The sequence below is a fragment of the Podospora pseudoanserina genome, chromosome 3, assembly GCF_035222485.1.
Source record: "Podospora pseudoanserina strain CBS 124.78 chromosome 3, whole genome shotgun sequence".
In the NCBI taxonomy this organism is placed as follows: Eukaryota; Fungi; Ascomycota; class Sordariomycetes; order Sordariales; family Podosporaceae; genus Podospora; species Podospora pseudoanserina.
The window spans coordinates 536,103-559,447 of NC_085922.1; the positions used below are offsets into that span (position 1 = coordinate 536,103).

Consider the following 23,345-nt stretch of genomic DNA (forward strand, 5'->3'; position numbering starts at 1 on the left):
AAAAAACCTATCAAGAAACATGAGCTCTGTTAAGAAAAGCCAAATTGTCTACGATGATGCGGTAAATTCAACCACGAAGCCTGCCATACCACCTCTTGCTTCACAGATTTTGAGCTACCTTTATATTTCCCCATTGCTCCGCTGATCTATGGTCGTTCTGGCTGTCTAGATAACCACCCAAACGCCTCCGATATCGCCGCTTTCTCGTACTGAACTAGCCGCTGGCTGAATGACAAATTCCCTCCCGAGCTACACTCCCAGGCCCATTCCAAATTTTGTTGTACTGTACATGCCAAACTCTCCCCGGCCTTGACGCGGTGGATAGGGGTTGGCAGCATCTCCCATCATGTTCTGGCCCGGCTTCTCCAGTGCGCAGGTTTTCCATCTGCCAGGTAACCCCATTTGAGCTTCTTGTGTCCCAAAGCCCAATCTCTCGCCTGGCATTGAATGTCAAAGTCTGTGACGATGGCGGAATTGAAGCGGCAGGCTGCTGAATCATTCGGGGGAGCTTTCACATGAAGTCATCACTGGAGAGTAATTGTGTTAGCCAGCGTCTGTGCATTACCACGGCAAAAAAATGTTGAGGACTTACTCTCCAAAGGCCTCATCATCATCGTAGGTAGCGGTATCTTGAGCAACACCACCGCCACGGGACACACCCGCCAGAGAGGTCTTGGTCTTGGCAGCCTTGGTCTTCTTGCCGCCCTTCTCGGCCGCCTTCTCCTCCTTCAGCTTCTCGTTGCTGAGGGCTGTCAGGGCGCTGGCGACCTTCTTGATCTCGTCAGACTTGCAATCCTTGATGATCTGCTTGAAGTACTCCTGGGCAAAGTTGACGAAGTGGGCTTTCTTGGCGTTGGAGGCGAGGAGAGGGGCTGTCGCGTTGCGGAGGGTCTCGAACTGGCCCTTGGTGAGTGGGTTGAAGATTGGCAGGGTCGAGAGATCGATGGTGTTGTTGGGGTCGCTTCCGGGGAGTTGGACAACGCTGGCGGAGGCGTTGGCCTTGCGGCCGCTGCTGATGCCGATGGCGCCAAAGAGATCCTGGGCGTGGGCAAGATCGGCTTCCTTCTCGGTGCGACGGAGACGCTCACGCTTCTGGGCCTCGGTTTCGCCGTCGCTCTCGGATTCCTCCGCGAGCTGGCGGGCGCGCTCGGCCTGGCGCTCGGCAATGCGCTGGGCCTTGCTCTTCTTGTTGGCAGCGGCTTCGGCTTCGGCCTTGGCCTTGGCTTCGGCAGCCTTCTTTGCCTTCTCGCGCTCTACCTCGGAGTCCTCGGCGGCGTCCCAGGAGTCCAGGACATCGCTGTCCTCGGCCTCCTCATCGTCGAACTTGCGGCGGCCGACGGGGGCAGCGGTGGTTGGGGCCTCGGTGCCGGAGCTAGACTCCTCCTCTTCATCGTCTATAAAACAATAAGCAGGGTCAGCTTGCGGCTACTATGAGGATGGGTTGCGAAATCATGGCTGCGGACAGTGTCGTCTGTCGCGATGCGAATTGAACAAATCTGAACCCTTGCTCGATCCTTGCCGCGGGGTCGTGTACCACCATGGAGGGGTAACTCAGACGTGGCTTTTCGCGCATCGATCGCGGGGTGATTTTGCGAAAAGAAATGCTTGCTCACTTACCCCACCGTTTGTTTGGTCCAGGCATGTTGATGGTGTTGTTATTTGCTGTACTGCAAAAGAGCGATGTCTGGAAAAATCTAGCGTGAGGGAAGGATTTCTAAGAAGTGGAACGGTTTATGTGCTTCTTCTGGACGGCCTGCGCAAAAGGTTGTTGCGGTGGATCAGGTTTCCAGCAGCAAGGTTGGGCAGCAGAAAGGGGGGAAAAAAGATGGTGTCGCCGTTCGTGGTGGAGGGCTACCAATTTAGGTTCCAGGTTGTGCGCACTCCAGCGATGCCCCCCAAGTTTCACAGCGTCCAGGTTTGCTCCCAAACAGCAGCCCCGCACTATTTGATATTTACCTTCTAAGGTCCACATAGATACAGCGGCTTCAAGCTTCCATCAACATACATCCACTCGCATCCGGCTGCCACCTCTTTGAACGGCACTGGGACCTAATGTATCACAATGGCTCCCACTTAGCATTGTCCCTGCTCATCTGGGTGAATATCCTGCAAATTGCCAGACCATGACAGGTATCCTTGCAAACAGCCTCACCTGGTTCAGTCGGGACGAGTCATGGCTTGGCAAGAGAATCGGTTGACTAAGTCGATTCCATTCACGGGTCATCGCGGAAGTTCAGTGTTGAAGTCCAAAGAGCATATGACAGCACTTGAGAGCAGGGGGAAGCCGGACGGCAGGTTTGGGTTTGCTGCATAGCTTTCAATCATATCGTCTTTCGGCTATCAAAGTTGACGTCACGGTGTAGAATGACTTCTTCCATGGGCCAGATATCACCATCTCCAATGGTTCCAAACAACCGTGATGCTCAGTAACTAGATTATTCTGCGGCTTCTAAGGTGCTGAGTCACCGGGTCGGCTGCTTCTATTTCTTCTGGTATAGCAATCTCACGCCGGAGGAGAAACAATGACGGGGCAAAGCTGACCCGAGAGATCCCGACCACGCCGAAAAATACCTACGTCCAGCTGACTGGCCAGCACAGCCTTACGAGCTCTCCCAACATATTTTCGTGGTCAAAGATGGGCCAACTCCTTGTCCTGTCGGGCCTGGTGTTTGTCGTCCAGTTGGATCTTGTTCCGCTGCCGTCTCAGGAAATGCCGCCCCCGAGGCTGGCGGTACTGTTTCCACGGAGAATTACCGCTTCTGTTGAGAGAAGGGCACAGGATGATGGGGATCACCGGACGAACCCGGAGTGTGTTGAAGCTCGTATCGGTATCCCATGTGAGATTCCTACGATTTGTTTGAGTAATACTCGGGGTTGGTATTCTTTGTCAAGGTTTCTAGGGGCCATATAAACCAGTAGAATAGCCACTTCAAGGATGAAGGCGTCTCCTAATCAGCCTTCTTCAACGAACACAGATTCCCTTGGAAACCTTGATATATTCCTACCCACACCACAATGATATCTTCCAAAACTAGCAACCGCATATGCCTCTGCTCCCCACAGCAAACGGCACGGATCACTAGGATTGTCGTCTCCTCTCGCCCAGCTTATCTGACGGGGCTTGGTTATCCGGTTTCCCTTCGACTCAGCTCAGCTGTATCTCAGTCCTCCTCCCAACACACCCGCAGCTTTTCCTCAACAAGGGCTGCTCATCTGAAGGATTTCTTCCCGGTGAAGGAGACGGCCTATATACGGAAGACACCACCAGCATGGCCTCACCATGGTTATACCGAAGAGGAAATGTTGGCAGTGGTGCCTCAGCACCGAAAACCCGGATCACTCAGTGATTGGCTTGCGTGGAAGCTGGTTCGTCTGTGTCGGTAAGTCAAAGTTCTATACTTGGAATATCCGAAGTCTTTGTTCGGAGGAGCATGCCCTAAATCATATATCCAGATGGGGAACAGACATCGCCACCGGCATAAAGCCCGAACAGCAAGTCGACAAGTCAAACCCAACCACTGCTGTGGCGGCACAGAAGCCGCTGACAGAAGCTCAATGGGTAAGTAACCACACCTATGGCAAAACCCATCCTCCCGGCTCCAAAAGATATCCTAACCAGGCCAGCTTGTTCGGTTCATTTTTCTCGAATCTATTGCCGGCGTCCCTGGAATGGTGGCAGGTATGCTACGGCACCTTGAGAGCCTCAGACGCCTCAAACGGGACAATGGCTGGATCGAAACCTTGCTCGAGGAGTCATACAATGAAAGAATGCACCTTCTCACCTTTATGAAGATGTGCGAGCCAGGCTGGTTCATGAAGACGATGATTCTCGGGGCGCAGGGTGTCTTCTTCAACGCCATGTTCCTGAGCTACTTGATCTCGCCACGAATTACACACCGTTTCGTTGGCTACCTCGAGGAGGAAGCGGTCCACACCTATACTCGATGTATCCGGGAGATTGAACAAGGCGATCTTCCCAAGTGGTCTGATCCGAACTTCCAGATTCCCGATCTTGCTGTCACGTACTGGAAGATGCCCGAGGGAAAACGGACCATGAGGGATCTGATCCTTTACATTCGTGCCGATGAGGCAGTTCACCGCGGTGTGAACCACACCTTGAGCAACCTCAACCACAAGGAGGATCCCAATCCTTTCGTCAGCGACTACAAGTGCGATGCTGACCATCAACGACCCAACCCGGTGCTCAAGCCGACTGGGTTTGAGCGGAGCGAGGTCATTGGTTGAAAAATGATGGTTTAAAATAACCAGGGCGAGGACGTCTGTTCGACAGGAAACTGCATCAATTCTACGTATTTGGTCATAATTGGGCTCTATTATAGGCATCTTGGTGGGCATGGTCGAGGTTTGGCGGCGTTATCATGGCTTAGACAGGATACCAGCACCTCCTCTCATTGACCAGGCTTTTGGCGCATTCGGGTAAACAAAATAAAAGTAACCAGACGAGGTATAGATACTGCATAATGCACTGCTTTCTGTATCTTGTGATCTGTGCGGGTAGGGGAGCTCCTTCGACGTATCAGTACGTGTAGCGCCGAACACCTCAGCCACCATTGGCAGACATTACACATTTGATTCACACTCAGAAAGTAGGGACTGCGACATGAAATCAAGGGCTTACAGGATAGTTGACATACTTCAAATACTACATAGTAGGCCTTTAAAATTTGCCGAGAAGCCTTTGAGGATAATCGAGAGGCTTTTAAGGATAGTCGAGAGGCCTTTCAACATGGCCTTTAAGACCTTAGGGTTTGGTCACAATCTCTCGGAAGATGCCAAAGCATAGCCTCCTTCACCAAGAGTCTTCCAGATCAGCGCAGGTTGCAGGTGTTGAGCTGAGGCGACAAGTTGCAGGTAATAATCTAACTCATTTGGGTCTCGAGTTTCAGGGCCTGCCTATTACCACCCGTGCCTCGCACAGATAGTTTGTGATTAATGCATCATTCTATCCCGATCAGTGCCCGAATAAAGTGTAACAAACACAGGTGGTTATGGTATTGACAGGGCTGAATGTGCATGAAAAGCAAGCGACAAATAGCGCATTCTGGCCATGATATCAGTCATGTGCCTCCATTTCTTTTGGACCCAAGTTCAGAAGAAGAGCTGATGTTACCGCCACCGCTACTGATTTGGGCTTATGGTATTATCCATGATAGGGCTGAGGACCATTGCCAGGACCAACAGGCTCCAAATCCGATGGGGTGTGAATGGATAGATGGGCGAATAGCTTATCTTGTCAAGTGCCGCTGTGCCTCACATGGAATAATCCGATGGAACAAATGGAACTTGTCAAGACTCGAATCACATTTCGCCGCCATGACGCTTGGCTGTTGCTTCGTCGGGACGAACTGCGAGGACGAGCAAGTGGGAAGAGATCCCAGGCTGTTAATTCGTAGGAAAGCGAAGGGGACCATCCACTGACACAAGTCACATCACTACTGCGCGGTTCTTATCAATGGGGCACGGTGTCCACATTGCCTTTACCCCTCTACAAGACAACAATTTGGGGATGCCATAACGGGGTGTACAGTGCGATGTCAACATTCAAGCACAGGCATATATATCATCGGATTGGATGAAGGGGGGAGCTGGGGCACCCGTTTCAACACCTCCTTGAATGATCATCCGAATCCAGACCTGTGATTTCCGGCCCGTATAAATAAAGCGTAGAGGAACTCTTCTGATTTACTGACCCCATTTGGCGCTTTGTAAAAATACAGATGGCGGTAGAGGACCATGATTGTGAGGAGATACGATCTTGCCCCCCCACCAGTTGAAGGGGTCCCCCTTACAAGACTCGTGATATGTGCCCAGCCAGACTCCATGTCCGGTCTGAGAATATCCACTCTCGGGGCACCTCCGTTTTCTTCACCGCAGTCACAGTGACCCATCCCCGAGTTCCCCGCTTAATCTGTCCGTAACATTGCCCTGTCGTTGGGCCTCAAAACCTGCACATTCTCAGGGCCCTGACGCCCGAATATGTTCACGACTTGGCATCCCTTGGCCAGTGCACTTACACCAGTATTTTCATACCGAAATAGGATCCAGTCTCCCTGCGCTCACAGGGTCAACAGCAGGCGCATAACATTAACTTCCAGTTCGACAGGCGCCAGCCTTGTGGTTCGTTAGGCCAGGTAAGGAGCACCCCTATTTCCCCCATGATATTCCAATCTATCGACCTACAAAACGGCCCAATGCGTCCCGGGCCTGTCGAGGAAAGCGCTTGAGTGCAGCGCAGCACATACTTTGTCTGCTCATGAAGCTTTCTCACCTCACCCACAGATCACCCACAGGTGCAGGGCGCCTGCTATCAGACAGAGTTCTGACAGAGTGTGAGGAAAACCCCAGCTAATAGCTCACACAAAGATCCTACTCAACCACAATTGGCCGGCACAGGTTGACTCGACCCCACCATTCGCTCTGCCCCCCGGTCATCCCCCCCGTGGGCCCCTCCTTGCCCGCCTCCATCCAACAAGCACAACGCACCCGACGCCCGCATCTCACCCGGGAAGCGGTTCAAAAAGCGGGAGAAGAAGAACAGGCTCGGCGGCTACGAAACGTCGTCGCGTGGGTTCCCCTCTCCTCCTGCCCTCTCGCTCGTCCATCAAACGACCGAAACACATCCAGAAGGTGGGGTTGGACCTGCCAGCGAAGCACCTTTTACTCGTTCCATCGTCGCTGCACGTTGCTGCATACCTACCTAAGCACCCAGCACAGCCTCGCTCTCCAAAGCACTGCCACGGTGCCTGGAAGGCTGACTCCCAAACTGCCTCGTCGCGCGTTCTAAAGACAGAAACACCACGTACAACACCATTGACTCTCTAGCGGTCCGACAGCGAATCAGCGAATTCATGGACCAACAGCTTCCCCAGGCCCGCGGGCGATCGCTCTCGGCCGCATCTACCGGCGGGGGACACCACCACCAGCAGCCTCCCAATATAATAAGAGATCACTCTCCTTCGCCCGCCCGCTTTCCCAATCCGAATGATGCCGTCGTCTCTTCTATCGGTCTCGGTCTTGGCCTCGTCGACCAGCAGTTTCCCACCGCCCAGCCCGACTACTCAGCTTACAACGCAAACTCCAACAGCTTCTTGAACAACCATCAGCCCTCGCCCCAGCCCTTCTCCCAGCCGGACTTGTCTGACCCCTCCAACGTCCCTACCTTTGACCTCAACCAGAGCTTCACGGACCCCCTCAAGCCCGAGAACTCCTCCTTTGGCACCTCCGCCTCGAGCACTTACCCCCAGCCTCAGACGCTCCTGGCCCCGAGCTTTGGCGACGCTGACTTCACCATCTTTCCGCCGACCCCCGGCGAATCTCAGTACGACGCCCCGCTGTTTGTTGGCGACAGCCAGCAGCAGCTCAACAGCGCAAACGCCAACATGATGGCACAGTCAAACCACAACCAGACCCCTCCTCACCTTCTCAACCCCGATCCTCAACAGCCTGGCTCTGCCCAGCACTCTCCGTCCTTCAACCAGCATCAGTTTCCTCCTCCCGGGAGGCATTCTAGGAACGTGTCACTCGGGCCCGAGGCGGCGCTTCTTCCGGGCCAGGTAGACTGGACCCGTGCTCAATTTCAGGGGCATAGACGCTCCCCCTCCGAGTTCTCTGATGTCTCCTCCGCCGCGCCTTCTCCCCTCCTCGTCAGTTCCGATAGTTTCGAGCAGCATGATGGCCATTCACCGATGGTACGCCCTCAAGATGCCGGTCTTTATCAGGAGCTACATGGCATTGGAAGCTTTAGCATCTCGGACCATGGAGCTCACAGCCCAAATCACCCCGGAGCCAGGAGTCCATCACATAGCCCAGCCATTTCTCCACGTATTCTGCCTCAACAGCTGCCTGATGTGAACCAGAACAACTTCATGCTCCAATCACAGGGCAATTATGGTCACCCTTCGCCATATCTGCAGAGTTCCCAGGAGGCCTTTCCCTCGCTGCCACAGGAGACGGAGAATATAACCCCCAACCAAATGCCAGCACCTCCTTCCATTAATATCGATTTTGCGCCGACAGCCGTTAGAAACGGGTTTGATCAGCCCAAGAGCCTCGATGTCGACTCTCTCACACCGCCGGAAAGAGGTATGTCCTTTTTTTTCTTTTTTTTTCTCCTTTTTTCTTTTTTGCAAAGAAAATCCGAAAATGTCAAAAACTAACATGAGCCTGTTCCTTGCTCAGGACGAAGATTGGCTCGACCTCGTGCGGTAACAGATCCGTACAACACGAGCGGAGCGCTTCTTGGTTCCCATCGTAGCCCTTCCGCCACTGGGAGTTTGTCTCCCAACTCTGCTTCGGATGGTCGCTCCGATATTTCCCGCTCACTCTCTCCACTTGACCGGTCTGGGGCATCCCCTAACAGACGGCGCCAATCTACCTCGTCGGTGCCCAACAATGTCATAGCCCTTCGGCTGGCGGACCCAGAATACAACGGCGGCGTGGCTGGCGAGGGTGCCGGTGGCTCAAAGCGTGTCCAAAAACACCCAGCAACCTTCCAATGCACACTATGTCCAAAACGCTTTACTCGTGCTTACAATCTGCGGTCACATCTCCGCACTCATACCGACGAGCGTCCGTTTGTATGTACCGTCTGCGGAAAAGCTTTTGCTCGACAGCATGACCGCAAACGACACGAAGGACTGCATTCGGGGGAGAAGAAGTTTGTCTGCAAAGGAGACCTCAAGAGCGGCAGTCAATGGGGTTGCGGTAGACGGTTTGCCCGTGCGGATGCGCTCGGCAGACATTTCCGCTCAGAAGCTGGGCGGATATGCATCAAACCACTTCTCGACGAGGAAATAAACGAGCGACAACGGCAGTGGAACGAACAGCGCATGCAACAAGCTGCGGTGCAGGGCATGGTCATGCAGGCTCCTGGTATGATGATGCCTCCCGGCATGGACCCGAACGCGGGTGCGTACCCTATGGACCCCAACGGCAACTATGCGCTGCCACAGGCACTCTTGGCGCAATACCCAGCTTTGGCACAGATGAATTGGTCAGACATGGGCGGCGGAGGCGGCATAGAGGACGATATCAGCGGAAGAAGCAGCTACGATGCCAGCGACTATGACGACGAAGCTGATGGCGGCTACGTCAGCGGGCCTGGTACCGGGTTTGGGCCCGGGGGGATGCAGGAGAACTTTGGGGAGATAGGGTACGCAAGCGACTATGGAGGACGCTGATGATCAGGCTGTTGCTTCCAAAACACAACACAAAAGATGAATTCGTGGATGGTCTTTGCGTAGCGCGTCGATTTGATTGAAGGGAGTTTCTTTTACTTGTCCCTTTTTTTAACAGCATATCATTACTTTGGGGGGGCCACATAGATGGGAGACAGTCTCCCCTGTCTTATATTTCGCTGGAGATATCCGATTATGGCCGCAACTTTTACAGAGGGCATCGTTTTTCGGATGACTTGATGATGATTATTTTCTAATTTTATTTTTTTCAAGTATTGGCCTTATTTGGGGATTTTAGCCCAGGATACGGCGGTGGGCTGGTTTGTTATGGCGAGGGAATTTCGAAAAGGAAACATGTTGGTGTTCTTGGATTCGATTTTTGAAATTACATCGGGCGAGATCGCACGCATCTGATGCGATTTGGTTGCTTATAGATACCAATCTACTATGTTTTATTGGCTTCCACTAGACATCTTTGGTCTTGATCTCCAGAGATTGTAAATATCTATCAGCGTCAGAGACTGAATCGCACACATCTCTGGGCGACGAAAATAGTGTGGGACCGCACGTATAATCAGTTCAGTTGGTTCATGGTGCCGGATCGACCAGCGAGAGCCGTAGAAAGACCTTGTAGGTGTACTGATCGACCTTTAACACAAATCGATGTGGAAAATAACGACAGTGAATCGATCCTCCCACCCCTGCCAGGATACGGACGTCAGATCAAGCCCCGTCAGATCCAGAGACGATGGGTGTATCGAAGCGGGCATCGTATACGGCCTGAGCTACTTTTTGTCTTCACCCTGCGCACCACACCTCTTTCCCAACAAACTGCATTGCCGGATAGCGTTATACATGGATGTAAAGTGGTATCCCGCTGCCGGTTGCTGGCCCGCTCTCGGAGGGGAGGCGCAGACAAGGCCATAGGGCAAAGTTGGAATACGCTGTGGCACGGTGGTATCTCGGGTTGAAGGTGGGATGAGCACTCGGGCGAGAGGAAGGGTGATGAGATGATGTCTGCATAACAGGAGGTTTTTCACTGGCGGGATGACGACCGATGGACATGAGGTTGCAGAGATGCAACATGTTCATATCTCCCTGGTTGATATCAATTGCTTGTTAGCCCACCACCCTCTTGCCTTTTGCTACAGTCATCATTGAAACTCCTTTTCTGAGCACACAATTGCCAGAATGGCTCTTCCTAGCGAAACGAGGGCTGTCATCATTGCCTCCATAGGCAAGGCCGAGATCAAGTCGGTCCCCCTCCCTACGCTTCGAGACGACTACATACTCGTCCGGACGACAGCCGTGGCGTTGAATCCCACAGATTGGAAGCACGTCTACGGGATCAACCTCGGACCTAATCAGCCAACCGTTATCGGCACCCGTGTAGGCTGCGACTACGCCGGCATCGTCGAGCAAGTTGGGCCCAAAGTGACCAAGGCCTTCAAGAAGGGAGACCTCATCTGCGGCCCGGCCCACGGATCCAACGCCGTTCAGCCAGAGGACGGGACGTTTGCAGAATACATCGTGGTGAAAGGGGATGTTCAGATTAAGGTGCCTGGTAACCTAAAAGACTACGAAGCAGCCACGTTGGGAATTGGGATAACAACTGCTGTATGTATTGTTCCTTCAGCCCCCCCCCTTTTTGTTTTCTCACAATCACGTGGGTATGGACAATTGACGGCATCACCAGGGCCAAGGCCTGTACCAAGCCCTCTCCCTCCCCCTCCCTTCACCAGCTTCCCCTGTCCCGGACCCGGACCCGGACCCCAGAAGAAAGATCTTGATCTACGGCGGCAGCACGGCCACCGGCCTCCTCGGCATCCAGTTCGCCGCTTTATCTGGATACACCATCGCCACGACTTGCTCCCCGCACAACTTCTCCCGAGTCCGGTCGCTCGTCGGCAACGTCAGCGTTTCTGCATATGACTACCGCTCTCCGACCCTAGCGTTAGACTTGAAAGCATGGGCTGGCGACGATCTGACGGTGGCATGGGACTGCATAGCGAGCACTGACTCGGCAAAGTTGTGCGCTTCTGTGCTGGCGAAGGAAGGCGGGAAGTACAGGTCTCTGCTGAGGGTGCCGGATGAGGTGGTCAAGGGGGTGAATGGCAAGGTTGACAGCGGGTTCACGTTTGCGTATACGGCCTTGGGGGAGGCGTTCAGAAAGGCGGTGGATATCCCGGCTGTGGAGGGGGATTTTGAGTTTGCGAAGCAGTTTTGGGAGCTGGCTAGAGAGTTGTTGGCGCAGGGAAAGGTGAAGACTGTGGAGGCGGAGGTCAATAGGGGTGGGAAGGGGGGGTTGGAAGGGGTGTTGGTTGGGTTGCGGGAGTTGAAGGAAGGGAGGGTGAGTGGGAGAAAGTTGGTGTACACTTTTGAGAGGTGATGGCTCGGCTGATTTTTGATATGCTCTCATCTATACGGGTCTGACTCATATATCTTGATCAAACTGGGCTGAAAGACTTGTAGATTACATTAGAAAGCAGGGGTATCTTGGACTTGGGGCGTGAAGGGCTACCTAGGAACAAACTCGACAACATGCATTGAGTGATTCAGCAAAAGTCCGGCCCATGCACCCACTATGGCAGGGTGACCGTGTTTTCCTGACATCAGACAGAAGATTTTTGACCTACACCACTGGCAAGGCCTCCGCCGGCGTCCCAGCATCTGCGACAGCAAGACCAGTGTTAACCCCAGCAGCGGCAGCATCAGTTTTCCTGGCGACGCCATCCACGACCCTCTGCAGGATTTCCTGATGCGCACTCGAAAACCTGGATCTGACAAAGTGTTTGACGAAAAAGTGGCAGTCGATTCCCGCAATTTCCACCAGCTCCCACTCTCCTTCGTCACCAGGCCCAAGCAACAAGTCTGGGCCGTCTAGCACCTCCCCCCTCCTCCTGACTTCGTAACTGCTCCTCACCACCACGCCTGCCTGGGCATTGGCTCGAACCCGGACGCCATGTTCAAAGCTCTGCATTACACACGGGATGCCCACCTCCTTAGTGCCCCAGGCGCCGAGACCAGGAATGACAGGGACCCGGTCCATCACTATAAAGGCCTGCAGCTTGGTGCCAGATTCGAGAAACAGGGGATCATCTACGACTTCCGAGACATCGAGGTGCCGCTGCTGAAAGTGGGCGACGTAGGGGTTGGCTTTGATGAGGGGCTCGTAGGCGTGGAGGCTCGCGAGGACGGCCTTGGGATCAACCCTGGCGGGGATGGGGACGCGTGTTATGACTGAGAGGGTTGGTGTGTGGGTGTTTGTGGCTGTCATTGTAGTGAACGGTGTAAGTTCTTAACGGTAGGTGGTTCTGTAGACGTGGTCAGCGCGCAAAGAAAAGGAAGAGGTTCAACGTTATTACCCTGATATGGCGGCTTTGTTTCTAGATGGGCCAAACGAGGGGAGGCGCACGCAAAGTAGGCACCGCTCAAAGTCAAAGAAAGGCTGAGCTCGAGCGGCCGAGAGAATGCAAAGCTGAAGGCGCTCTCACCTGGGCGGGTGGGTGTCGGGTGTTGAGGCCAGCATAAAACTGATGAGGGCCGATATCTATACCAGAGGCAAACGACGATATGAGGTGTGATTGACCAGTGACTGTGTGTTTTATAGTATATGTGCCAGCAAGTTGCAAAACGACCGAGATAGGGATGAAAATGGCAGCAATTGTTGCTGTTTCTAGAGCTGTGTTTGGGATGCCGAGTGGATGGCTGGAGTGGGTCGAGACTGGGACCGTGTCAGTGGTCGTTCTTTCCGCACTGGTTCGTAGCTAACGGCTGGCAGAGTTTCTTTAGTATGGAGCCTTTTCACAATTGTCCAGCGCAGACAAGGTTCGAAATATACAGATACAACAACCCACGGTAGTCACACTCATTAACTGCCCGACATCCACTCCCCCGCGTTGGGACCAACATGAAACGGTCCAGGGTTGGTGGACTCGACTGTTCTAAATACGGTGTGGCTCAGCCCTCTTTGGCCGTGCAGCTGCCGCGTCGGGGGCCAAAAGGCAGACATGATGGAGGTGTCTGGCGCTTCGGTTCTTCAGCCCCGTCGACAGCCCGGTCAGTTCGCCGGGGTACAGGCCGGGGATCGCTCAAGTGGACACACAAAGGTGGGCCCAGCCTCCGGAAGGCTTGACGATCATTTCGGGAGGAGCCGTTATCAAGGTCAGTGTCGCCTCCGGCTCCGAACATTTGACAACTTACACCCACGGCTACTCCGTACTGATGGTACCTATCACAGTTGACCACCCTTCACTCCTGAGCGGACGACAGCCCTATCGGATTAGACACGTCAAAAAGAGAGCATTTTCTTGCCCCAGGCGCATTCTGGCGGTGAGGAGGACGACAAATGGGACGGGCACCTCTTCTGCATCAGCTCTGCGTCAAGCTGCATGAGCGGGTCACTGCCTGTCGTCCCATGAACTTTTGATGTTCTCTTTTGATAGGGAACCCCACTGCATATTATGGAGGATGTGGTGTATGGACCACAGTTGTCAAACATGACGCGGATCTGAGCATCCATCATACTGCTTGTTCCCGTCACAGTCTCTGCTGCTGGCTCTCTTTTGGGGAGACTGTGTCAAGCTGTTTGCTCCTTGTGTGCCTCTGTGCAACTTCTCTGTGTCCCAAGATCAGAGGCCACACCAGGCCCTCACAACGCAGCCATCGAAATCCTCGCTAGCGGCGCATAGCTGCCCAGCCTGCAACGCATCTCAACCTTGGGCAGAAAGATGATTCGCCATTGCCCGTCGCGTTTGATGCAGGAAGGGTACCCCCAGATCGCGTTGCGTGCATCTCCTAATCTCCTACCACTTACACACGAGTCTGTCGAGTCCCGAACGACTTTCGATGCCGAGCCCCCATACACTCAATGCCAGCAGCCAAAAGACAAGAACCCACCATGGCGCGCTGCCGAGTCTCATGACGGGCATATCGATGGCTACCAACGTGTGGAATCATCCGAACCGTCAATTGCCAACGTTCATCGGGGAGCCCCACCGATTTCGGCTGGGTCAGGTGGGCGACAGAGACATGGCCGAACGCTACCCTGACCCCCATGAGCCCACGCGGGGCATTCACGATTCCCCGCTATCTTGGCCAGAGAGGGTGAGAGGGGCATCATGGAAGTCGTCACCCATTGCACCGTGTTTCGGGATGCCGCATCAACAGCAGATGAGGCCCTCTCCACGCCGACACACACGATGGCAGGACCTGTACGGATACCAGCAAGCGATTGGCCAGGGCGTCGAGTGTTGGATGCTGTCTTCCGGTGGCATGGTGCACACATATAATAACTATAGGGGCAGCCGTGGACTCGGCTTGGTCCGTTCTGTTATATCAAAGCTTGGCTGGCTTATGGCACCCGTCTTTAGCCGTTTGATTTCGAACGCTCTCTCACGGTTTCACATTGTGCACAACGTCGAGAGCTGGGTTTGGGCTGTTGACAGGGGGGAATTGGCGAGGGGCAAGGGGAGCTTTTGGTGTCGGGACTGGGATGGATCACCTCGCCCTAACCGGATTGGAGCAGCCATCCCTTGCAACCAGCCAATGGCAGCCATCCCCAGCCATCCCGCAAAGTGCGCTCCAGGTCAAATTGTGGTGTCAAGCGCACGGCTGGGAGTCGGTCGGGGACATCAGCACAAGTCGAGAGAGAAAGAGGAGGAGCACCAAGCAGTCCCACCTACTGACCACTACACGCGTGACTGGGCCAGAGAGAGGGAAAAGAGGGCGAGCGCAATTGTTGCTTGGTTAGCGCGGGGCATTTCCCTCTTCTTCAGTAAACCAAGATCAGGAAGAAGAAACAGAGCAAGGCGGTGGCTATCGCATAACATCGCCGTGGCTGTTCTCCGATTTGTCCTGCGACAATCCGGTACATCAAAGTACCTTCGGCCGTGCATGAATACCTCTTTTGTACGGCCACGGAACCGTGCTCTCCTTTCCGCCTCTCTTTTGCCTGCTCTGGTTTCTGTTTGACCACCTGTGCGCCGACCACCCATCCTGTCCGCACCCTGCTGAGGCGGGGGCCATAATCAACAAGACTGTATCGCACTGCATCAGCGGTGTGGTGGCACAACGCGACGCGGCCTCGACAATACACCAATCCCTATCCCGCCGCCGTGTACCTCTGAGATCCGGCCGGGCGATTGGCTCTTCAAAACACCCAGATTTTTCACCAGGCGACGAATACTTTTTCAGCAGGGAGAAAAAAAGTCTTTTCGGAAAGGGGCTGCCCTAGAAACAGCGGTCGACCATCGTGAAGACTCCTTTCCGCTCTCTCAACACACTTGATTCGAAGGCTGCCTTGTTTTCTTTGCGACAAACACCGACTCGATCGGATTGTAGCTTTGAACCCGTCGAGGCTGCACCATATGTGTGTTCCAGTCGTCGGTTGACACACCGTCAGCTCCATCAATCTTCACCATGGCCGCCCTTGACGCTTTGCCACTCCGCGATAACTGGGCGGACGATGTCAGATTGGAGGCGACCAAGATCATATACTCGATCAACGGGCTTACATGGGACGGGAAAGACGAGCGCCACCAAGATTCGGATTTCATAGAGGCTAGGCTAGCCTTCATTGCACGGAGCTGGATTGCGCTTTGCGCAGGCCCCAAGGTAAGGGGATCAAAGGCCCCCCCTTTTGCGCGCCTGTTTCGTGTTTGGCCAAGAGACAATGTTCTCAGCCAGTTTTTACCAGCATCTCATCGCTCATGTGTATATGCCTGGCTCTTTCTCAGCAACTGACAAATCGTTACCTAGGGCTCGCCAACCTTTGATGCCGACTCACGAAGAATCGTCAAGCCTCTCACCATCCCGAGCATCATCTCTAGAAGTCGGGCCACTGAAGAGACTGGGAGCCCGGAATGGGATGTTCAGGATCTGACAGGAAGCGGCGCATATGCGCAAAGTCGTCACCTCTCGGTAGACCCTTTACTCGCGGATGTTCTCGCGGCCAGGTCTAGAGCCGGAGGAAGACGTCATCAGAATGACATCCTTGCTGACCCGACCAGAGATTATCAGATCGATCTAGCCACAAACGAAGGTTTCCGACAGGCCGCGAAGAAGAAGAACAACAAGAAGGGAGGGGCGGCGAAACCCAACTATATCAGCAACAACAGCAACAGCAACGGTAACAACGACGAGGGCGAGAAGAAGGACGCTGAAGGAGGTGACGCTGGCGCCAATGGTGATGGGACCGGGGGCTCTGGCGGTAGCCCCAACGGAGATGGCGGCGGTGGGGACGAAAACAAAGATGACGACAAGAAAGAGGATGAGAAAAGAGAGGAAGGAACGGTAGAAGAGAAGGCAGAAGAGAAGACTGAGGAAGCTCCGCCGTCTCCCGAGGATGACTTGGTCGGTACTGGTTCTAAGAAGAAGAAGAAAGGCGTTGCAGAACCCGAGCCTCCGGCAGTGGAAGATCCGAAGAAGTCTACCGATTCTGGTTTAGCCGCCGCTTCAGCAGGGCCTACCTTTGATTCTTTCTCGAACATCAAGATGAACGGGAATCGTGATCCGCCTCGGAAAGAAGAGCCCAAGCCAGCGCAAAAGAGCGGGTTTGGTGGCTGGAGTGGCTTGGGATGGGGTGGGCTTGGTCTGGCATCAAAGGTTGTCGAGAATAGCCCGTGGGGTCTCAAGTCCAAAATCGGAGTGGGCTTCTCTTTTGGAGACGGTTCTGGTTCTGAAGAGCACATTCAGAGACCGAAATCAAGTGCAAGACAGGTTGAGAAACTGGCTGAGAAGCCAGTCGAAAGACCAGTCGAAAAGCCGGTCGAAAAACCGGTCGAAAAGCCAGTGAAAAAGTCGGCCGAGAAACCTGTCGAAAGACCAACTGCGCCAGAAAAGCTTTCGGATGACCCACCGGCAGACGACTGGTTCGCCTCCGCGCCCGCCGCAACAGCTAAGAAGAAGAAGAATGATCTTCTTGTCCAAGAGGCCAGGGTGGAACCGGGCTCTAAATCAGGAGGGAATGATGCATGGGACTTCTGGGGAGCGCCCAAGAATAAGAAGAAGCCCCAACCTGATCCCGAACCAGAACCGGAGCCTGCGCCAGAGCCTCCCAGGGAGCCAGATCCTAAGCCGGAACCGACCAAGAGCACAGAAACAGATGATGCCTGGGGAGCTGCCCCCGTAAAGGGTAAGAAAAAGAAAGGTAAGATCACCATTGCCGATGAACAGCCAAAGGAGCCGGATCCTCCCCGTGAACCAACAGCTGAACCCGAGCCTGAGCCAATTCCCGATCCAACACCCGAGCCACCCAAGTCATATGAAGAGGACAATCCATGGGCGAACATTGCCACAACATCGAAGAGGAAGAAGAAAAAGGGGAAGAACGCCGTGCCCGAGCCGGAGCCCGAGCCTGTCAAAGAGCCCGAGCCTGAACCGGAACGAGCGCCCACCCCTGAACCTGTTCCTGACCCAGAGCCGGAGCCGGAACAGGAGGTGGAGGATTCTTGGGGTTGGGGTACTTCGTCCAAGAAGACCAGGTCGAAGAAGGGCAAAAAAATCGAGCCTGAACCAGAGCCAGAGCCAGAGCCACCCAAGGACCCGGAACCAGAACCTGAGCCTGAGCCTGCCCCAGAGCCCGAAAAGAAACAAGAAGATGACTTTTGGAGCTTTGGCGTCACTGCGACTAAGGGGAAGAAGAAGAAGGGCAGGAGTAAAGACCCAGAGCCCGAGCCTGCCAAAGCACCCGAACCCGAACCTGAACCCGAGCCTGTTCCGGAGCCCGCGCCGGAGCGTTCTAAGAAGGAGGAAGATGATCCATGGGGCCTTGCAGCTACTTCCTCCAAGAAGAAGAAGAAGGACAAAGGGAAAAAGGCTGCTGAGCCTGAGCATGAGCCTGAACCTGAACCTGCGAAGGAACCGGAGCCCGAGCCCGAGCCAGAACCAGAACCGGAGCCTGAGTCGGAGCCTGACATTTTAGAACACAGTATGTGGAGCTTTGGGTTTTCTACTAAGAAGAAGAAGGGCAAGAAGGAGCCCGAGCCAGAACCTCCAAAAGAGCCTGAACCAGAACCGGAGCTGGAGCCTGAGCCTGAGCCAGAACCCGAGCCTGAGCCAGAACGTCAAAAGAAAAGAGAAGATGACGATCCATGGGGCCTGAGCACATCATCGAAGAAGAAGAAGAAGGAGAAGGGCAAAAAAGCTGTCGAACCCGAGCCTGGACCGGAGCCAGTCAAGAAGTCGAAAGACAAGAAGGACAAGAAGGGTAAGAAGGTGGTCGAGCCAGAACCAGAACCCGAGATGGAGGCTGTTCCCGAGCCGGAACCAGAACCGGAAAATGACGACGACGATGCATTCTGGGGCTCTCTGAGCGGCAACAAGATGGCCCATCACGAGACTTCAAGCACCAAGGACCTTCTTGACTTGGACAACAAGAACGGTAGCCATGTCGAAGCTGACCCGCGTGCGTCTACCGAGAGCAGCGGCGGCTTCTTTGGTTGGTTGTCAGGCAAGAATAAAAAGAAGTCTGGGGAGTCGTCGGATGTGTCCAAGCCGGAACCAACGCCAGAAGAAATTGAGAGGGCTGCTGCCGAGGAGGAAAAGCGCAAAGTGGAGGAGGCTGCAGAGCAGGCACGCAGGGAAGCTGAAGAGGAGCTTGCCAGAGAGGAGGAGCAGGAACTAGCTGCTCTCGTGGCCAAGAAGAACAAGAAGAAGCGAAAAGGTATCTCGAGAGCTGAACAAGAGCGGATGGATGAGCTTGAGGCGAATGCCAACAGGCGGGCATTGGCAAAAGAAGCGCGTGAGGCAGAAGAAGCAGACCGAGAACGGGAACGACAGGAAGAGGCCGACCACGATGCCAAGAAAGCTGAAGAAAAGGCAAAGCTAGAGGCTGAAGAGGCTGCTGAGCAGGAGCGCGAAGAGGAAGAACGTGAACGACAGGAGGCTGAGGCTGCAGAGGCAGCGGCGGCGGCTGCTGCAGCAGAAGAAGAAGAAGCTGCAGCGGCAGAAGCAGAAGCTGCAGCAGAACGAGCACGGGCAGAGGCAGCAGCAGAGACCGAGGCAGCGTCTTCCAAGAAGTCTAAGAAGGGTGATAGAAAGAGTAAGAGTAAAAGGGATAAGGAACGTGAGCGGGAAGAAGAGGAGGAGAGGGAACGTGACAGGGAACGCGAGAGGGAGCGCGAGAGGGAGAAGGAGCGTGAGAGGGAGAGGGAGAGGGGGAGGGAGAGGGAGAGGGAGAGGGAGAGGGAGAGGGAGAGGGAGAGGGAGAGGGAGAGGGAGAGGGAGAGGGAGAGGGAGAGGGAGAGGGAGCGCGAGAGGGAAAAAGAAAAGAAAAGGACAAAAAAAAAAAAGATAAGGATAGGGATAAGGATAGGGATAAGGATAGGGATAAGGATAGGGATAAGGATAAGGACAAGGATAGGGATAAGGATAGGAAGAAGGATAAAAAGAAGGGTAAAGAGAAGGAAAGGGAAAGGGAGCGAGAAAGGGAGAAGGAGAGGGAAAGGGAGAAGGAGAAGGAAGAGGAGGATGAGGCCAACTATCTAACTGCCGAAGACGAAGACGATCTTTTCAAAGACCTCAACGATGCTGATATCACAGCCGAGCAACTCGAGGAGCTACTGGATGACGGGCCCGCGGGTAAGGGACTCAAAGACAAAGCGTCGATTGAGCCAGTTGAAACGAGGGATGGGCCCGGCGATGACCCCTTCAGCTTCTGGGGGGCTGCGAAGAAGTCAATCTCCAAAAGCCAAAAAACCAGTTCGCTTCTGCCTCAGGCACTGGACAGTCCACCGCAACCACCAGAGCCGGATATTCATACAGGTAGCAACCATGCTGAGTCATCGTCCAAGATCCTGTCAGCTCTGGGTGCTTTCGGCGGCAAATCGGTGTGGCACACCGAAGCCGGCACCTCGCCGTCACCCGATCTGGCCAAGCCGACGAAATCCAGAAGCAACAAGATCGCCGATCGCATGCACGCCTTTGAAGTTGCCGACAACGATAAGGATATCTCGGGCGCTGAACACGACAACGACAAGGACAATGACGATAGGGGCAAGAGGCGCGACAAGGACGATATTTACGCCGAAGAGAAAGACAGTCGCGACAACCACAGGGCCGGAGCTTGGGGTGAGTACGGCGGCTACGAACAATACGACCCCTACGAGTACGAAGCACCGATCGACGATAGTCCTCCCCGAACCGCGCCACCACCTCCCGCTCCCGTTGAGGTTGTAACGCCCAAGGAGGAGAGGAGGAAAAAGAAGAGCAAGGACAAGAAGGGCAAAGAAAAAGACAAGCCCAGAAGCTCCGAACCTGCTATCATCGACGTCGAAGCCTTTGCAGCTCCTCCGCCTCCTCCCCCACCTGCGCCGCCTTCTCCTCCGCCAGCAGCAGCCCCCTACCTCCCGCGCTCAACACACACCGGCTTTCCTGGCGGGTTCCCGCTCGACGACGAAGACCACCTCGACGATCACCCCCGCCGGCGCAACATCATGGATTCAGGAGACGATGACGAGATTGTTGATATCATCGAAATGGCGTCGGAAAAGAAAGTCAGTAAACGGTCGAGAAGGGCTGCCAGCTCTCCCGAGGTCGTTGATGAGATCCATCCACCACCACCTCCTCCTGTTCCGGTACCGCCCCCTGCTGTTCCTGATCCGCCGCCTCCGCCCATGTCGCCCATGTCCCCTCCTTTTTCACGCTCTGTCAAGAAAGAAAGGACTAAAATCAATCGCGACGGTGCATCTTGGAACATGTGGTCAGCTGCTGCTCCACCTCCGCCTCCGCCTCCTCCTCTACAGGAGCCTAGTCCCAAGAAATCATCATCAAGAAGTAAAGAAAAAGAGAGGGAAAGGGAATCAAGCTCCAGGAAGAAGGCGTCCTCTGCTGCTAAAGCTGAGAAGTCCTCATCCAGAGATTCAGGGTCGGAGGATAGGCCAGAGAAGATTGACAGGGTGCGCTCCAAAGACAACCCGGCAAATCGATTCCCTAGCGTTTTCGCCAGCACTCCCCCCATCTCTCGGAATGTCACAACCCGTGAGAAACGACACACTTCAAGCAGCAAGCCAAGCTCACGGCGGCAGTCTGTGGAAATGTCTGGTGGAATCATGAGCCCACCCCCTGAGGAGATGTCGTCCAAGGCGGCCAAGATCCTTGGTGTCGGTGGTGCTGCCGGTCTTGCTACTGGCCTCGGCATCGGCCTTTCAAGATCCAGCGGTAGACGCAGTAGAAAGTGTAAGGATACATCGGTCGATGGGCGATTTGGTGACCACTTTGCTAACCGTGTCTCAGCCGTCGACGAGGAGGGAGATGTGGTCATGGTCGATCCCACACCACCCAGCCCGGACAAGGCGGAACGGCGTCGGTCGAGAGTGAGTTGGACAACCCCGGTATCGAACCCCCCCGGACGGAATACTGACCACGGGCTGCAACAGCAATACCCTCCCCGTCCGGAGGATGATGTTGTCATGGTTGATGCCGGGGATGCGACCCCTACTCGACCTCCTCTCAAGCGCTCAGCCTCGAGCGCGAATAAGAAATCGGGGTTCTCTTCTCTCTTTGGTGGTGTCTTTACACCGAGCAAGTCGGATCCCCGTTTGGATCCGCGCCCCACAGACCCTCGTCTGGATTCGCGCCCAGAGCCTCGTAGGCGCAGCACTGCTTTTACAACGACGGATGAGGAAGCTGGAAGACGAGTCGAAGAGGATGAAGCTGAGCGGGAGGCTCGCCGCGCTGCTCGTCGTGCTGCACGCCGAGCCGAGAAGGAAGCTGCAGAGAGGGGTGCAGGTGAACAAGCAGCCGAGGAATCCCGCCGGGCCAAGGACGAAGAACGCCGTCGGCGACGCAAGAGACAAGAAGAAGAAGAAGAAGCCCGCAGACAGGAAGAAAAAGAAGCGCGGCGTGCGGAAAGACGTGCTCAACGTGCCCGGGAGGAAGCTGACAGGCGATATACAGAGCAGCCGGATTCTGAGAGAGCGGAGCGTCGCAGGCAACGTGCAGAGAGGGAGGCTGCCGAAGCCGATGCTCAGGCCCGCCGGGCAGCGAGACACCAGGAGCGTCGCCGCGGTCACCAGCCGGAAGAGCCAGCTCGGGATATTGTTGAAGAAGAACGCCACCACCGTCGTCACCGCAGCCACCAGCCCGAAGATTTTGCACAGCGTGACCCAGAAGAAGAACGACGCCGTCGCCGTGATGCAAGACGCGCTGCGCAAGAAGCCCAAGTGAGGGAGGAGCATCATCATGTGAACGGACGACATCGTTCTGAACCTCCTGTCGAGCACTCGGTATATCCTAATGAGCACCAGCACGCAAGAGAAAACACGGCTGGCTCGTGGCCGCATTCGGGCACGTCATCCTGGGTGAAGGAGCATTCTGATGCGCCACCGCCTCCAGAAAATGAGGAAGAAGATGAGGGTCCTCTCCCCGTCGAAGAGGTGATTGATGAGGAAGAGGCACGCCGTGAAGCTCGTAAGGCGAGACGTCGGTCAAGATATGCTGAGACGGCAGCTGTTGAGAATGGCGGGATGACTGCTGAAGATCTTGACGAGGAAAGACGAAGAAGAAAGCGACGCGAGGAACGGGAGCGGGATAGGGAGAGGGAGAGGGATCGTGCTGAGCGTGATCATCGCTACCCCCCCGAACGGGACTATCACAAAGGATCGGATGGCAGTGGAGATATGCGCCGTGATCCTCGACGCAGCTCCACATTCGATGGTGCCACGCCAAGAAGCTCGTGGTGGAAGAGACTCGCTGGGAAGAACTGAATGTTGTATGAGAGTGATGAGAGATGACGGCTGGTTCTTTTTTTTTTTTTTGAGACGATATGAAGTGTTGAGTACAATATTTTGGATGGGTTGCATAAGGTGGTTGGTTGGTTTGTTTAGATTGAGGGAGCACTTCATCACTTGTTCTGTTTCGGTTTATGTTTACTTCACTTTGTTGGCCTCTTGGATTGTGATTGTGCAAACTTTCCCCCTGTACTCATTCGTTTGTGTTCTTCATGGAAGTGGCGCTCGGTTTTGGACATCGGCATATGCATCCTGGTCTTGAGTTGGGCTCGTTGAGACCTGGGGATCATCCATCATTTGTCGACCATGTACTTCTGTGTAAGGGAGATATATCCAACATTTGTCACCATGTCTGTTTTATAATGGTAGATGTATAGCACAGTTTTCTTCATCCATTATCTCGTTTTGATACCAGAAT

General features: G+C 54.5%; 7 protein-coding genes across 7 annotated transcripts; 5 read left to right on the forward strand and 2 right to left on the reverse strand.

The window, feature by feature from the left end:
* Positions 1-85: 85 nt before the first annotated feature.
* HCR1 (Translation initiation factor 3 subunit J component) lies at positions 86-2,245 on the reverse strand. The gene is made up of 3 exons (XM_062945296.1): positions 1,618-2,245; positions 593-1,394; positions 86-527 (listed from the first exon to the last, which is right to left on the reverse strand). Exons 1-3 carry the CDS (start codon positions 1,640-1,642, stop codon positions 512-514), a joined length of 843 nt encoding a protein of 280 aa, XP_062801240.1. The 5' UTR covers positions 1,643-2,245; the 3' UTR covers positions 86-511.
* On the forward strand, positions 1,971-4,525 carry AOX2,PaAOX (Alternative oxidase mitochondrial precursor). Its single transcript, XM_062945297.1, has 3 exons — positions 1,971-3,380; positions 3,454-3,559; positions 3,625-4,525. Exons 1-3 carry the CDS (start codon positions 3,016-3,018, stop codon positions 4,243-4,245), a joined length of 1,092 nt encoding a protein of 363 aa, XP_062801241.1. The 5' UTR covers positions 1,971-3,015; the 3' UTR covers positions 4,246-4,525.
* Positions 4,526-5,997: 1,472 nt separating this feature from the next.
* QC764_0048310 (uncharacterized protein) lies at positions 5,998-6,722 on the forward strand (the record flags this gene model as incomplete). The annotated part of the gene is made up of 3 exons (XM_062940367.1): positions 5,998-6,039; positions 6,084-6,152; positions 6,495-6,722. The coding sequence occupies 3 exons, from the start codon at positions 5,998-6,000 to the stop codon at positions 6,720-6,722; spliced, it is 339 nt and encodes a 112-aa protein (XP_062801242.1).
* A 147-nt stretch (positions 6,723-6,869) lies between these two features.
* On the forward strand, positions 6,870-9,200 carry CRZ1 (DNA-binding transcription factor; the record flags this gene model as incomplete). Its single annotated transcript, XM_062945298.1, has 2 exons — positions 6,870-8,103; positions 8,200-9,200. The coding sequence occupies 2 exons, from the start codon at positions 6,870-6,872 to the stop codon at positions 9,198-9,200; spliced, it is 2,235 nt and encodes a 744-aa protein (XP_062801243.1).
* A 1,188-nt stretch (positions 9,201-10,388) lies between these two features.
* Positions 10,389-11,586, forward strand: QC764_0048330 (uncharacterized protein; the record flags this gene model as incomplete). Its single annotated transcript, XM_062940368.1, has 2 exons — positions 10,389-10,814; positions 10,894-11,586. 2 exons carry the CDS (start codon positions 10,389-10,391, stop codon positions 11,584-11,586), a joined length of 1,119 nt encoding a protein of 372 aa, XP_062801244.1.
* QC764_0048340 (uncharacterized protein) lies at positions 11,285-13,281 on the reverse strand. The gene is made up of 3 exons (XM_062940369.1): positions 12,692-13,281; positions 11,833-12,511; positions 11,285-11,464 (listed from the first exon to the last, which is right to left on the reverse strand). Exons 2-3 carry the CDS (start codon positions 12,472-12,474, stop codon positions 11,432-11,434), a joined length of 675 nt encoding a protein of 224 aa, XP_062801245.1. The 5' UTR covers positions 12,475-12,511; positions 12,692-13,281; the 3' UTR covers positions 11,285-11,431.
* Positions 13,282-15,617: 2,336 nt separating this feature from the next.
* QC764_301750 (uncharacterized protein) lies at positions 15,618-22,903 on the forward strand (the record flags this gene model as incomplete). The annotated part of the gene is made up of 5 exons (XM_062945299.1): positions 15,618-15,812; positions 15,957-19,356; positions 19,491-21,374; positions 21,432-21,511; positions 21,575-22,903. The coding sequence occupies 5 exons, from the start codon at positions 15,618-15,620 to the stop codon at positions 22,901-22,903; spliced, it is 6,888 nt and encodes a 2,295-aa protein (XP_062801246.1).
* Positions 22,904-23,345: the final 442 nt, after the last annotated feature.